This window comes from Anomalospiza imberbis, chromosome 15, assembly GCF_031753505.1.
Source record: "Anomalospiza imberbis isolate Cuckoo-Finch-1a 21T00152 chromosome 15, ASM3175350v1, whole genome shotgun sequence".
Classification (NCBI taxonomy): Eukaryota; Metazoa; Chordata; class Aves; order Passeriformes; family Viduidae; genus Anomalospiza; species Anomalospiza imberbis.
In genome coordinates this window covers 3804878-3819981 of record NC_089695.1, presented here as the reverse complement: position 1 = coordinate 3819981, position 15104 = coordinate 3804878, and the positions used below count along the sequence as shown (strand labels likewise).

Genomic DNA, 15104 nt, shown 5'->3' with positions numbered 1-15104 from the left:
TGGAGATAATATAAGGTGGGGGAAATGTGAGATAAGACTTCAGCTCCTCAACAGCATTTTACTGGTATGTTCCTGCTAACAACCCTGCTCCACCTCAAAGTTTCTTAAGGTCGATGGTGTTGCTCTCCTTGCAGCACATACTCCAATTTGGAAAAATGTCCACACATTGGTTTCAGTAGTCACCAGTTTTTGAGACAAAATGTTTTGTTTACATATGGGTTGTTATGAAATGTGCCTTGCTTTTCATTCTTCTAACTGCCTGCTTGGGAAATCTGTCATCCTAATGACCAAAGCTTTTCTTTTTCCCTTCCTAGTCTTGGAAAAGACCAAAATCTCACTGCTTACACAGCTATCCTCATGAAAGTGGAGTGAATGCAGTCCAGTGAACACTTAAACAATCCGGTCCAAAGTGCTTCCATTTACTGGTGACCCCATCAAGGCTCAGACAAACCAATAGGAGCACTGGAACCCCTAATTGTTAATAACTATATATTACTCAGATTTGATTCCTTCTGCAAGCAATTGAATGGCTTGCTCCTAGGCCTATTAACCAGGTTGTCCTTCACATCATGAACTGTTTGCACTGTCCAAAAATTTTAACTATCTGACAGGTGTACAGAGATCTATTTCAAGTGACTTTATGTCACTTCCCAGCTGCTGTATCCCGTAGCCCCAGGGTTACCTGTGACAGACTCATTAATCGGGCAGCTCTGCAGAGACGAGGAGGGAATGCTCCAGTGACTCACAACTGAGCTTCACCTTAGACCGAAGTGCTTTAGTAGGTGGAAATTTAAATTATTTTCTGCACCAGCTGTAATATTTTACTTGTTCATTTTCATGTTACCTATTTGCAGCCAAGTAAAATCAAATTTAGGGAGCTTTTAAACCAAAATTTGAACTTATGTATTCAAAGACCTCTAGAGCTGTGCTACATAGAATATTAAAGATGCTATGTTGCTGCCAATTCTGCTTCCCAGCAGCAAGGAAAGAGGGATTTAATCAAACAAGAGTGCCTAGGCTAAGTGGTAAATCATGCAACACTTTTCAAAAGTGAGCAATGCCAGCATGGTTAGGCACAGCAGACTCTACACCCAAAGCATTTAAAATGTATTTTATTATACCAGCAGTTGCCAATAAATCCTTGCTAATGTGATCAGTGTTAATGAACAATGACATGAAAGTTGCTTCTGGCAGCTTTTTCAAAAAGTGACCAGACCAGGCTGCCCAGTAATGTTCAACAGCTGATAGGCATTTGTGTCAGAGAAACTGGTAAGAAAAAGGTAATAAAACAACTTTACATGAATCATTTTGGTGAAGAATTTTGACCTTTTTATTTTGGAATGACTGCTTACATATATTTGTGAATTTTTATGTGGTACTTTTATTTTTCAGTGGTACAGTAATCAAAACCAAACTTGCAAAAGTTAAAAGATGTCCTTCCTGAGAGTAGACCCAATGAGTAGCTTATAAAACACTAAATATCAGAGAATTGATGAATTTTTGCTTCACCAAATGTTGATTTGCAAGAGAGGCTAGGATTTGTTATATGTACACAATGCACGTTCCCCTGATAAGATATTATGATTAAAGTAAGTCAGAGTAGGATTTTACACTTCCAGATTCCTCTCTTTGTGATTCTTTATAAACATTTCTTACACATTTACACCACAAGTTCTTGCTAGAGGAGAAAGCTATAAATAGCAGGCACAGAAGCAATATAACCTAGGTGTCATAAAAAGCTTGGGCAGTAAAATGTCATCATTTCTCCAGAAAATAAATGCTTTCACGAGTTTCAGTGGAGCACCATTGCTTCCTTTAAATACTAAGGTGGGGTCAGGATGAGAACAGAGCAGCAAGACCAAAATGATGCTAAAGTTCAGTGATCAGTTGTTGGTATCAACCAAGATACCAAAGACCCCAAGTTATGATCAGATGATAAGGTGTAAAAGTCACTTATGTAAATTACTAAGGGATATGTACCAGACCAAAGTCATTATTAAAGTAGATCCCTTTTATTCTGTGATCTTATTCTCTCTACTTTCTTTCTTCCTTGATTTTAGAGCCACACAGAGATTTTTACTGTTCAGTTGCTGAAATAACACTGTGCTTTAACCCTTCAAGGCCAAACTTTAGGCTCCATTCAGATCTTCACTAAGAAAAATTTTGTACTTCTGATTGAGTAACATTTTTGTGCTCTCATGGGTTTAGTTCAGACAGCTCCTTAGGATCCCTCTAGGTCTCTTTCTGAGGCACAGTAACCTCTGCAGTTCTGTTACAAAAACCTGCAGTTTCATTACAACCATGAACAAGGAGCCTGACCAGCAGTGAACAGTTTATTGTGTAGCTGCTCGTTTTTCTTATCATCTCCATTGCAAGAGTGTAAATTCAAAGTAAATATCTTCGAGGAATGTTAATTCAAAAGAAAATCACAGGAGGGGTTTTGTGAATAAAATATTGAGACAAATGCACTCAGAAAAAGTGAATATTTACACAGGTAAAGGAGTTTTCAATTTAACAGATGCAGATTTCAATTTCTTTATTTAGAGCTATCTATTACAATTGTCAGCAACAAAATCCTGCACTATTATGCATAAATTGGTAATTGATGTCAGAACATTTTTACCATTTCCATTTTACTTAATTTCAGTGTATCTCATTTAACTTTGGAAGGAAATTTATAGTGATTTACATGTCCCAGATATATTAAGCATGTCAAAAGATATATTAAGCAGTATTAAGCCTTAAGAAATAATCCTGCTTTATTTTTCTCCTTGTGAGGACTGTGCAGAGGAATAGTGGGAAAGGATTAGGAAATTGGTGTAATACCTGTCAAGTAATGTTATCTGTGAATGTGCATGAATTCTCCAAAGTTAAACCAACTATTCTACATCAAATTCCTCAGGTTCTTGGGGAAGGTAGGAACAAAAATAACCTATTTCATTAGTTTGTAAAGCTTCACTTTCAACAGACCATTTTTATTTTCTTGGTGTGTACAGAGCCTAATCTGGTGCTTTGTAAACGTGTTGTCTCTGGCTGAACCCGCAGCTCTTTGCTGCAGGGATATTTCTGCATCTGCAGTGGGAGCCAAGCAGAAAAGGAGGGAACTTTGGCCAGGTAATTTCAGTCCTTGCAGCCACATCAGAGTACCTGCATCTGCAAATGATTGAGGTGCACTGCTCCACATCCACTGCTTTTGGATGTGCCCTCAGCAAAGCTGACTGTCCCTGTCAGGGAGTTCATGCCTGCTGCTGCTCAGGGTTAGAACTAAGTAAACTAATTTTGGGAAGCAAGTCTTGCCTGGCTGCAAAACACAGCAAACAGAGCACCCTTTTATTTAAATATTTTGCCACACTTCCAGAAAGTACACCTGAGATGTCAGGGGAGAAAGCCTCAAAATGTAAGTTTATAAAAGTCCAGGAAGTTATCTTATCTGCTGCTGAGGGGCAACTAAAGCATCTGCTGGGCTGGAATAGGATATTTTTTTGCAAGTATTTATATAATATGCAATTCTGCACAGGGTCCAGACAGTCTGGATTTTAGGCTATTGTGATGAGGGTAGAAGGTACAGTGTGTAAAAATTAATTAGCTCTAGATTTGAAACTGAAGGAAAAGATTTTATTTACCCTCTTATTGATGTCAGCTGTGTAGTGCCTCCAGCAGAAAACACCTTTTGTGAGTTTACTGATGTCAGCACAGAGCTGTTGATAGGCACAGAAAGCAGAGAGGCAGCTGGCATGGCAGCTCACCTTGTACCTGGTGATGTCTGGGATCTGTTTCTCACCCTGCTGGAGGGATCTCAAGTCCGTCATGTGCAGGGAAACAGGGAGGTGAGGGCACTGAAAAGGTGCCTGGATTGGTAAGGTAAATACACTGTCAGCTGCTATTAACTCTTGACAGCCACATTGCACTTTATGAAATTCACACATGAAATTCATTTCTTGTCCAGGCAGTTTGAAAATGTTAGGACTGACTTCCTTCATTTACTACTAAATCCAGCTCCTGTGTTACCTGTGGGAAGGGGAAGCACCTCCAAGTTCTTTGTGCTGTGGTGCTGTTCCAGTGTGTCTGCAGCATCAGTCTGATAACCAAATCACACAGATCCTTTCCATGATTTATCCTGCTTCCAAACTTGTTGAAAAATGAGCACAATAAAAAAGGGTTCTGAAATAATTCTCTGGGTAAATGTCACTGTTAATATATCAGAATGCACAGAAATGGGCATTATGTATAACTATAGACATTTTGCTGCATTTAAATGTGCCTAATTTGTCATAAAATTATTCCTCTGGTATTCCAGAGAAGCCTAGTAATGTCACAAGAGTTTTCACCCATTTAGAGTTTACAAGAGAAATTATCAGCTGTCAGACCTATCCCTGGAACTGTCTTCCAAATTCTCATTTTTGTCTTTCTGAGGAGTTTTGGGTTACTTTTTCTCATTCAGTTTCATTGCACATTTAAAATTATTTTTCATTAGATGAAAAGTGAAAGCAATGGTATATATGTAAAATTTATCTGAACAGGACAGACTCTGAAAAGAAGAATAATTTTGGCATTATTTTAATTGACTTCCTTAGCTATTAATCAAGTTTAGTGAAGCAACAGTGAAAAGGGCCTGATTCCCAATTTTGAAAATATAGAATCATAGAATTGTTGAGGAAGGAAAAAATGTCTAAGACCATCAAGTCCAACCATTCCCCCAGCACTGCCAAGGCCACCACTAAAGTGTGTCCCCAAGTGTCACATCTATGTCTGTTAAATCCCTCCAGGGACAGTGACAGGTCTTAGTCTTTGAGGCTAAGTAGCTGCCACAAAATTATCCCAGCCAGAAACTGATTAACTTCTGTCATAGCTATTTCAGAGCAGTCTTGCTCCTAGATGGAAAACTGTTAAATTCCAGTTGAAATAACTGATTTCATACATTCTCCCTTCTGCTAAAAGAATCTGAACATACTCCAGTATTTCAGTTTGCTTATTTGATCCAGAACATAATGCAACTTTTCAGTGTCTGCACATGCAGCATGGCAGCTCATCCAGGTGCACACCTGGTGGGGTTTGTGCAGACACAGCCAGGACATGCCAACATGAGGTTTTCCACAAGGTAAATGCACAGGCAGAAGTTGAAGACCGGTGAACTTCAGTAAGAGGAGGTTCAGCCCTCTCAGCTGTCACTGTCATCAGCAGAAAGGAAAATGCTTCCTTTGGAGTTGTTTGAATGTGCCTGAATCCCCTTCTGAGGGTGGCACTGGGAGGGACAATCACTGCCAGTACAGAATGGGAGCAGCCTCTGAGAGTGCTTGTACTGCTTCCCCCTGCTACAGCCTTCCCCCGGGGTCACAGACCCCTGGGTGTGACACAATGTGCTTTCAAGGCAGTGGCATCAATTATCTGATATCTTTTAGATACTTGTTTTTCTCACATTTGGGCTGAATCACCAGCCTTTTAGGGCAAGCATGTTCTGCTTGCTGCTTCCTTTGCCCAGCACGCTTTGATTGTGGGAACGAGGGCATCTAGTGGCTTCTCTCTTGTTGCTCTCCAGTTCCATCTTGCAGAGACTGTAATACTGAGAGTGTTAGGTGGAATTTGTGACACAGTTGTATTTATAGAGTAGGAACAGTGTTGCAAGAGTGAAGTCTTTATTTACGAAATAAAGAATTTGCAAAAAAAGCCTTAGTTACAGGGAAATGCCCATTCAAATAGCTGAGACTGGAATTGCTTCAGGATGTTGTGCCTCATCCTCGCCAGGTCATGAGTTAATAAAAAAGAAGTCTCCTGATAAAGCAACAAAAATAATCAAACCTGTAATTTCAAAATGATAATACAATTTCCCTGAGCAAAATTAAATTCTTTTGTTCAGTTCTCATTTCTGTACCCCTAATGTTTATAGGGCATTTCATGTTGTAATGTATGCAAGCTGACAAATGAAAAATAGTGTGGATAATTACAATAGAAGCTGTAATATCTACATCGTGTCTCTAACCATTACAGTTGGTGGTATTAAATTCATTTAAATGAAGAAGAGCTAAGTTGCAGTGTAACAAATTATAAACTTGACTTACTGGCATTAGCACACTCCCTTATTTCTCTCTGCAGTATTTCAGGCACTATGTTACTGCTATAAAAATCTATGAAGATAAAAGAGCAATGGTGCAATATCTGTAAAAACAGAGCTGTTAAGCAATGACATCTTAGTCAAAAGGGCTCAGCGCTTTCCAAAAGACAAACTGGATTCACTGGTTTCTTAGGATCTGGAGACAATTTCACAATTCCTTGCTTTATAAACTTACTTTCCCTGGGTGGATGAACAGAATCTTTTTAAATGGCATCTAGTGAGAAAGGCTGTGGAGAAGCAGATGTGAGTGTCCCTGAGAACTAGAAGCAGACACAGTTCTTTGGTCTAGACAGCTGCTTGTGAACAAGTAAATGTTCACAATTGCTGTCAAGCCCTGTGTCATTTCAAGGTTTATGGTGAGCTGGGAAAATATTTGATAGCATCAGAAATCACTTCTCTTGTGAAATCCAGAAAGCATGAGGAATTTCTAGATGCTTCTTGAAAATCTTCCACTCAACTCATGAATGTATTTGAATTTCACTTTAAAAAACACTGGCAGATCAGTCGTGCCTCCAAATTCCAGTGGCTCAGAGCTTACATGCCAAGCTTTCACCAGGAACTCTCCCTTTCCATGATATTTGGACTATGAGGAAAGCAAAAATATTTGTGAATCTCCCCAGGTTCCACTAAAAATAGCATTCATGATTAATTGTTCCAGTTATCCCACCAGAACTTAATTGATATTTACTGTTCATCTTTTAAGAAACTCTGCACCTATTTACCTGACTTTACTAAAAAATTAAGCAGCACAAGTCTTATATATGAATGAGCTGCAGGAAATAGACCTTTATTTTTGTATAAAAGATATTTATACCAATTAAGCAGCTTCAGCACAAAATTCCATCTGTATTAGCATTAGTTGTGCACTTGTCTTCAGTTATTGAATATTCCAATCTTTAACAGGCCATATAATTACCTTAAATATTACATTTCAGAACCACTTTAAAGCTATAGTTTAGACCCTATTAAACATATTTTATATACATATTACTACACATAAAAAAACTTTCCAGATCACCAAGTGAACACTTTCCAGACTACCTACAATGCATAAGCTTATGCTCTTTATTGTGTAAAAATAATTACATTTCTTCTGTGAAAGGCTGCAGTGGTTTTCATTCTGTAGGTGCAACTTTTTGGTTTTAATACTTTCTTAATGGGGTATTATGAAAACAGTCTCAGAAAATTGTATTATGTGTTGTATCATGTAACATTGTGTGCTACATAATTTCTTGAAGTTTTCTGGCTGAAAATTCAAGCAAACAGGTTTCACCTATTATAGTATAACATTATACTTCATATATACTATAACATTATACTTCACCTGTTAACTACAACAGGTTTTACCTATTATACTATGGCATAAATATACTATGCCACTATATCTGTGGCATATAATATATGCCACAAATATATATTTTAACTCAGGGTTTACTCTTCCTCTTTCATGAGCATATTTTAAGACAAGGCCATTTGCTTAGTACTCTTTTCTACCTACCGCTCTTTGCCTCAAATACATGGACTGTAACTTTTAAAGACAAAGTCTGGTTTTTGCTTTACTGTCTTTGTACCATGATCTGGTCAGGCTTTTCTTGGCTTTAAGCATTCAGCAGTTTTCATCACTTAAAATTTGACATGTGCTCCAGAGCTTATGAAATACAGTATTTTGTCAGAAATCACTGTCATTTGTCAAGGTTGCATTGTATTTTCTGTGTGTTGGTTTGGTTGCTGACTTTCCTTGCAATCTGGATTAAAAATTTTTATACTTAGGCAATGATAAAAAATCAGTTTCTCTTTTGTCAAAGCTTTTCATGTGAAAGTTTAATAACATGCATTGAAACTTTAAACACTTGTCTTAGACCCACTAGGGAATTTTTTATGAAAGCTAAAGCCTTCACAGTAACAGAAAATGGTAATATTTTCAGTAAAACTTTATAAGGCTCTTGGGGATATGGTTTAAGGATGATTATGGTGGTAGATGGCAGGATTAGATGAACCTAAAGATCTCTTTCAACCTTGGTGACACTGTGATTTCCTTATGTCTCATCTGTTACTGCAGTGGCATAAATATGACTTCCTTAAAAGATAGTCTCTCTAAATGTTTATTAAGCTGCTCACTAAAATATTATTTTGAAGTCAATACATTTTTTTCTACTTCCCACTAGAACAATTTCTTTAAAACATCTTTGTAACCATAAGATACAATACAAGATCGTGGTTTCTCTCTTTCTACTTCATCTCTTACTACACAAGAAAATAATTTTGTATATCCTTTGTTTTCAAACTCTCCTGTCCAGTGGTTATGTATTTAGCTGCTTTATTTTGTCTGAAGTCATGCTTAGGGTAATTTTACTGCAGAGGTGAGGAAGGCAGTGCTGGAGAGTGATCTGCCTGTTACAGCTGCATCATTCTCATCATAACCCTAATTCTGCATCCTGAAATATATTTCTAGTCTTCCTGATCTTTTCCCCTCCTTAGAGAACTGGTTTGGTAGTAATTCTGTCTTTATCAGGGATTCATAAAAGTGTCTGAACAGCTTCACAAGTGAATGTGTTCTCCAAAAGCCTCTGTCGACAGAGAGGTTTTGTGTGTAAAGTACCACCCATGGCCAGACGAGCCCATGATTAAAGAGCTTCAGCTCTGGGTATCTTTGCACATAAACCTGTGGGTTTACTTCAGGCAAAGAGCAAACTGCAGCTCATAAACTGAAATGCTGATGTGAAATTGCCAGCAACACCTACGAGCATGCTCCTCACAGAGGTATAACTTAATAATTTAAACCTGTAATTGCAGTGTTTCAGTTTGAAATATTGCGTTATAAAGAAAATTCAGAAAGTGTTTCTGTTCCAAGTAAATGCAGGTGTAGAAATTAAATATCTCTTACTCTCTTTTTTTTTAAAAAATGCCGCACACAGTCAATCTCCTGCACCGTTGGTCACCTTGTTGGTTAATATCTCACATTGTTGAAGATTATTTTTAGAAAGGCCCTGCCTTTAAGAACCACTCTTTTTGGTTTATCCAATTAGTTCTGGCAACTCAGTTTATTGTACATATTTTTTATCTAATTTTTCTGGTCATTGCAATAACCTATTTTTCCTTACACTGTTAGTTTACAAAAAAATGTAAGTGCAATAGGAATGATTATTTATACGATGTTGAAAAAACATCCAATTGTAGAAAGTAAACTAACAGAAAGAGGGTTTCTCAGTTGAAGCATTCTGCTTTACAGGTTAGTGAAGGAAATAACTGCTCCTTCTACTGACACAAATATTTTCAGGACCTTGCTAGGATACCATTTTGTTTTTCTGTATCTATATTTATATAAACTTTTGTAGGTTCTTTTGTATTTAGAGGATATATAAAATCACCTTGTATGTTCTTTTGTACACAGCTCTATTTTGTATTCTACCAGCAAAATCAGCAGCTTCAGCTGGACTTTTTCCTTAGAGGCCACAGAAAGGGCACAGTTAACTTGTTTGCACTGGGGAGCTGGCAAGAGGTTGTAAACTGAAAGGCTGTAGTACAGGAATTAGTGCATGTGTGAAGGGTTTCCTGCTCTGCATTTCTCATCTCCAGAAAGCCCCACAATATAAGCAGCATATCATGTTTTCTCTTTGAATCACAATTTAATTGTGCCATACCACAAAATGCTGTTCTGAGTTCCAATTCAGTCATAAACCAATACATTTAGAATGCTTTGTTTTAAAGAAGAAATATCATGAAAGCACATCCCAAGCACACCCTGTCCATCTGTTCTCTACTGCACATCCAAGTAATTCCACTCTCCTCAGAGGTGCTGGTTATTCCTTCTCCACTGGTGCCAAACAACGAGTTCAAAATACAGATGAATGCTGAGCAGCAGGGAAAGTGGTTCCAGTAAATTAAAGAAAAGTGCTGACAGCCATTCCCCTGCTTGGTGTCCCTGGCTTTAAGTACTGCAGCACAGACTGGGGAAGAAATGAGAAGTTCCCAAGCCATTAGTTAGCAGGTTTTGTTGATTCCAGCTCAAGTCAGGTGTGTGCTTCTGAAGGCAGTGGTCATTGCTAAATTAACACCGAGCATGGTCTAAATGGATTAATCTGTCTAGCAAAGTGCCTCTCTTGGCTTCCTTAAATTTAGGCTCATTATTAAGCTGTGCTCAAATTGTAAAACTTACTTTACTCCTTGCGAACTTGAATTGATGACCAAAAGGAATTGACTATTAATTGCTTGCTGAACATGCAATAAGCTCTCCACAGGCAGGGCCTCAAAAGCCAGCATGAATTTCATTAACCTTCCACCACCCCCTGCTGACACCTCAGTCCTCTCTTCTCCATTTCTTCTTCAGCTTTTGCAACATTTGTAATTGCTTTTTACCATCCACTCCTAAAATTGTGACTCCCCCGGGACTCTTGCAACCCAATGACCGCTCATGTGCTGGGAGAGGGACACACCACGGGGATTTCCATGCTGAGAGGCTGCCCCTGGGGGTCTGCACATCCTTCTGCTGCAGGGAGGGACCAGCTCATCCTGGCTGTGCTAGCAGCATGTGCTCACTGCTGGGGAAAGGCTGTGCTGCTGCTGCCTGCAAGTGCTCCAGGCCAGCTTGGACAGGGCTTGGAGCAACCTGCTCTAGTGGAAGGTGTCCCTTCCCATGGCAGGCAAGGCAGAGCCAGATTACCTCTATGGTGCCTTCCAACATAAACCATATTTCAGCTCATTTTGGAGTTTTGGGGGACTGGCTTCTGTGCAGGGGCTTCACCCTGTGCAGGGCAGTGACCCACAGGAGCCCAAAGGAGCTGTGCCCTCCCTGAGGCCTTTTTGGGAGGCACTCAAAGGGGGACACACTGCCCCAGAGCTGAGCACCCTCTGCCTCGTGTCATTGCACCCCTTCTGAAAACACACCCAGGGTGAAATAACCCTCCTCTCCTTTTTTCTCCCCCTTTTTTAGGGTTGAAACAGTTTTCCAGTGACTGTCACACACTTCAGCTTGCCCAAAGGTGTCCTGACGTGTAAGGAGAGACGAGCAGGAAGAATGGGGGAGGAACAAGCCCGGGGATCTGGTATTCAGTCTCAGCTCTGTTACCAGCAGACAGTGCCAAAAGAGTGTTTTAGAGTCTCTTTAAAAGCCTCAGATCACAGTGTGGCCCGGGGAAGGTGCACCGCCATAGACAGTCAACATGTTTTTGTGTGTGCTTTAGATTTTCCTTCCGTAAGCTGGTGATAGAAACCAATTGCAATGCCTTTTTTAGCTCTTTCAGAAAGTTTTCAGTTAAAGAAGTACAGTAATATATCAGAGGAATTCTTCATCACCATTACTCACACACTTATTCACTATTAGTAATTCCACCTCAAACTCCTGAAAAAATTCTGAAATGCTGTCCCTAAAAGAAAGTAAAATAAATAAAATCCAAGCTTTTGATTCTTCCTCAGAAGAATTAAAACTGTTTGAGCTCTTAGACTCTACTTTCAGATAACACTAATGAAACTATTGTCCAGTTGTTATATTTTAAACTGTTATTATATATTTTATACTTACTAATCCTTAATAAATTGGAAGTTGTCTTTTTAGAAGCCTCAGCCATGACTGATGAACTCAACATAAAGCCACTGACTGAAGGGAAAAGAGACTCAGACAAAGAATCTATGTTAAATGTATGTTAATTTTTTTGGTCATGCTTTTTAATGTGCTGAGATTTTCTACATAAGGAACACTATTTATGAATCACCCAGAGTTTTTCCAGATTTTAGAATTTCTGAATGATAAGTAGGGAGCTTATAACTAGGCCAGAAACTGAGCTATGTGCACTTCTCTTTGAAATTTTTCATAAGGAAAAAAATTCCTTAAGAGGAGCATAGTACACATTTGAAAATTCAGATTATACTTAATTTCAAATGGTTAATAGTGTTAATTGTGTCTAGGTTTTGATTGGTTTTGAATTAAATGTTAAAGGCAGGGAATGTGATTTCTAAAGTAGACAAGCAGATATTGATTATAAACTAGTTACAAATGTTTCTGGGCATGTTTTGGCAGGTTCATTAACTCTCACTGTTAATAGTGACCAGGTGTGTTGGTCACGTTAATGTCACTGTAGCTCCATCTTGTGGCTGAATGATTATTCTCGATTAATTTTTGATTCTGTCGGAAAAGCTTGGTCGAAAACAAACATGAAAAATGATGAGGAGAGGAATTCATAAACATGATTAATTTCACTGGAGTTGTTTCTATAAGAAAAATGTGTCAGGAAAAGAACCCCAGCCCTAAGTGCTTGCCTTCCATAGCTGCAATTTGCCATGTCTAAGTGGATAATTATAAACTGGGGGAAGTTTCATTTAAATATTATTTAAGAAAATGAAAGAAAAAATGTCATGAGTATTATGATTATCTATATCAATGAGTTTATGGATCATATATACCCTACCAGTCATGTTTTGTTCCTATTTCATACAGGTGATCAAAAATTCTGATGGACAGTTTAACCTTGAGGCTGCAATTAAAAATGCTGACACAATGTCCAACGAGTTGAAGAAAATAAATGGTAATTCTGACTTCATCATCTCGTTAAACAAAAAACTGTGTAAGACATTCTTCTAAGAGTCTGCAGTTGGAATGGCCTGGTTTTCTGTGTTAGACAACTGGATTTTAATGTAATGAAGCAAGAGCTTTGCTCTTGTGTTTTGAAAAATTAATGGAACAGTAGCTAGAGAGCAATAGAATCATGTTAGTTAACCATGGGAAACACCTGCTAGGTGATCAGTCATTCCTTTCTAGGAACACTGAGAGTCTTCTAATGCAAATATTACTAACATGCTAACACCAACTGAATTGAACCATCCTGAGGCAAGTGAAACAAGGCAACCCTTCAACTTTTTGAGTGAGTTGAACACTAAAACAATGCTGTCTGTAGATTACCATTCACTGTCATTCAATAAATACCATGCTGATACACTGCCCTTTGTCTTTCAGTGGAAAGCCAGCTACTGCTTTGTGACCTGATTTTGAATTTCAACCATCCTATGAAGGCCAAAGATTTAAGAGAAGCTGAAGAAAAGACAGGGAGTTTGACTGATTAAGTAACATCCATTTTCATGTGTTGTCTTCTATTAATACTACTGAAGTTGCTGCTTCTTCTTCTTCTTTCTTCTTCTTCTTCTTTCTTCTTCATCTTCTTTCTTTTAATTAAGTTTGAACTGTACAATGATAGCATGGTTTCTTGCAGGTAGACTTTGTTTTAAGCTAAACATGTGGAATGGAAAAAAAAGTAGGTTATTGGTTCTGAGAGTGGTTTTTTCAACCCACATTTCCCAAATTAAGCCCACTAGGGCTAGAAAGACTGATGTAATTAATTAAAAAGATCAGGAAACTGGGTATGAAGTTTCTCACGTGGTTTTCTCCTTTTAAACAAGAACGTGTTGGAGCAGTAACAAAATATTTGAAATTTACCTCAAGTCACTGTCTCTTGTCTCAGATGTGCCTGAGGAAACAGGATAAGAAACTGCCAGTGAAAGAGGAACTGCAATTTGTTTTTTGAGCTGCCTTCCTCATCTTAAAAATGTTGCTGAGGAAAGGGTCAAAGAGCAGATTACTTCTGGAAAACCAAAAATGCTTTCTATTCTAGTTTCTGTAATGACTCTCTAATGCAACTAGCTACAAGAATAGGGAGGAGTTTGTGGTTTCAAAGGTCTGTCCTGAAATCTTCTTGGCCCAACATTTGCACAGCCACTCTTTTCCTGTAGTTTATTACAATTCATATTCAATCATACTTTACTTGTGGACATGTTTGAATGTTGAGATGTAGCTTTATTCTTACCCCAAATATATTTCTGTGAATAATCAAATAGAGATTTATTCTACTTTAAAAATATGCAATGTTAGAATTAGTTATGCTGGTTTATATTTTATTTCTCTTTCACTGATGAGATGATTAATAAATTAATAAAACACAATTCCACAGGAGGTGTTTCTGAGTTGTCAGATTTTTCAAGGCAGGGTAATGGAATAGAATTACAGTTCTCAAGAGTCAGTGGTGATATGGGGGATGATGTTCTTAATTTTAACAGTTTTTGAAAAAGACAGATTAGAACTGACTTCTCTTTCACCAGATGATTAGTCAGTTTTTAAAAATATTGGGCTCGAAGCAGCTTTTGTCAGCTGAAGGATTTTTTAAATTGTATTTTTCGCCTTTATTTTTGGATTCATAGTTGCATGGAAATGAACTTTGCTAACTTTGAATTCCAGCTCTTACCTAAACATCTTAGACGGGAACACTAACAAAACATATCTCTGTAAGTAAAACTGTTTATGAAATCTGATTATGTTATTTGGGAAGCTTTACAGATTGTATGGAAGGTATTTTCTACCTTGAATTTTGTTTCCAGTGTTTTAACTGATATAGACACCATGACTTTAAAGGAGAAAAAGTGTGACAGAAATCATAATTCTCAAACCAAGGTCTTGTCAGAACACAAAGGAAACTGAAACCCGAGGCAAAGGGTTGGATAAATCCCACTTTACAAAGGAGGAAAACCCTTGATACAGGATGCTTCAGTGTTCCTCAGTTGCAACTCATATTTTTGAACTGTGAGTGCCCCTTTTTTCTTCAAAAAATACAGTAAAACAGAAAGCAGTTGTGCAAGAGGAACTAAGTCTGGCCTGACTGTGTGTGCTTTCTAAGAGATTTGGGAGGTATTCTGCCACGTAAGGTCACATGATGATAATTTTATTGATGTGCTCCCTGTAAAAATGCAGTAGCTTGATTCAGTCAGACACAGCTGAAGAGAGAGCTGTGTGGAGAAAATCTTCTCTCTCAGTGAGGTTACAGAATTGTAGGAAATACAAAATTCCAGCTGTGGGCTGAGGCATGGAATCCCCAGTGCTGTGGCAGAGAGGATGTGCTCTGTAGGTGTGGTGTTTTCCTGGAAAAGTGGGAACAAAGAGTTTCACAGCTGAATAACCCAGACACAGATCCTGACAGGCACCTGCACTTCCAGGGTTGGAGGGGTTTTGGTGCTACCG

At 38.3% G+C, this 15104-nt stretch overlaps 1 protein-coding gene across 7 annotated transcripts in view; it reads left to right on the top strand.

The window, feature by feature from the left end:
* C15H5orf58 (chromosome 15 C5orf58 homolog) overlaps window positions 1-13927 on the top strand; it is a 40995-nt gene extending 27068 nt beyond the window's left edge. For 4 of the 7 annotated variants that reach the window (XR_011004280.1, XR_011004278.1, XR_011004279.1 and 1 more), the window contains 4 exons: window positions 11040-11151; window positions 11661-11743; window positions 12540-12627; window positions 13056-13927. Coding sequence is in view for 3 of the 7 variants with exons in the window: in XM_068205601.1 (XP_068061702.1) it covers window positions 11124-11151; window positions 11661-11743; window positions 12540-12627; window positions 13056-13162 (306 nt within the window). In the remaining 4 variants the exon portion in view is untranslated. Of the gene's footprint in view, window positions 1-3729; window positions 3862-8702; window positions 8870-11039; window positions 11152-11648; window positions 11744-12539; window positions 12628-13055 lie in introns of those variants that run through there. The other 3 variants (XM_068205604.1, XM_068205602.1, XR_011004277.1) reach the window with 3 other exon arrangements.
* Window positions 13928-15104: the final 1177 nt, after the last annotated feature.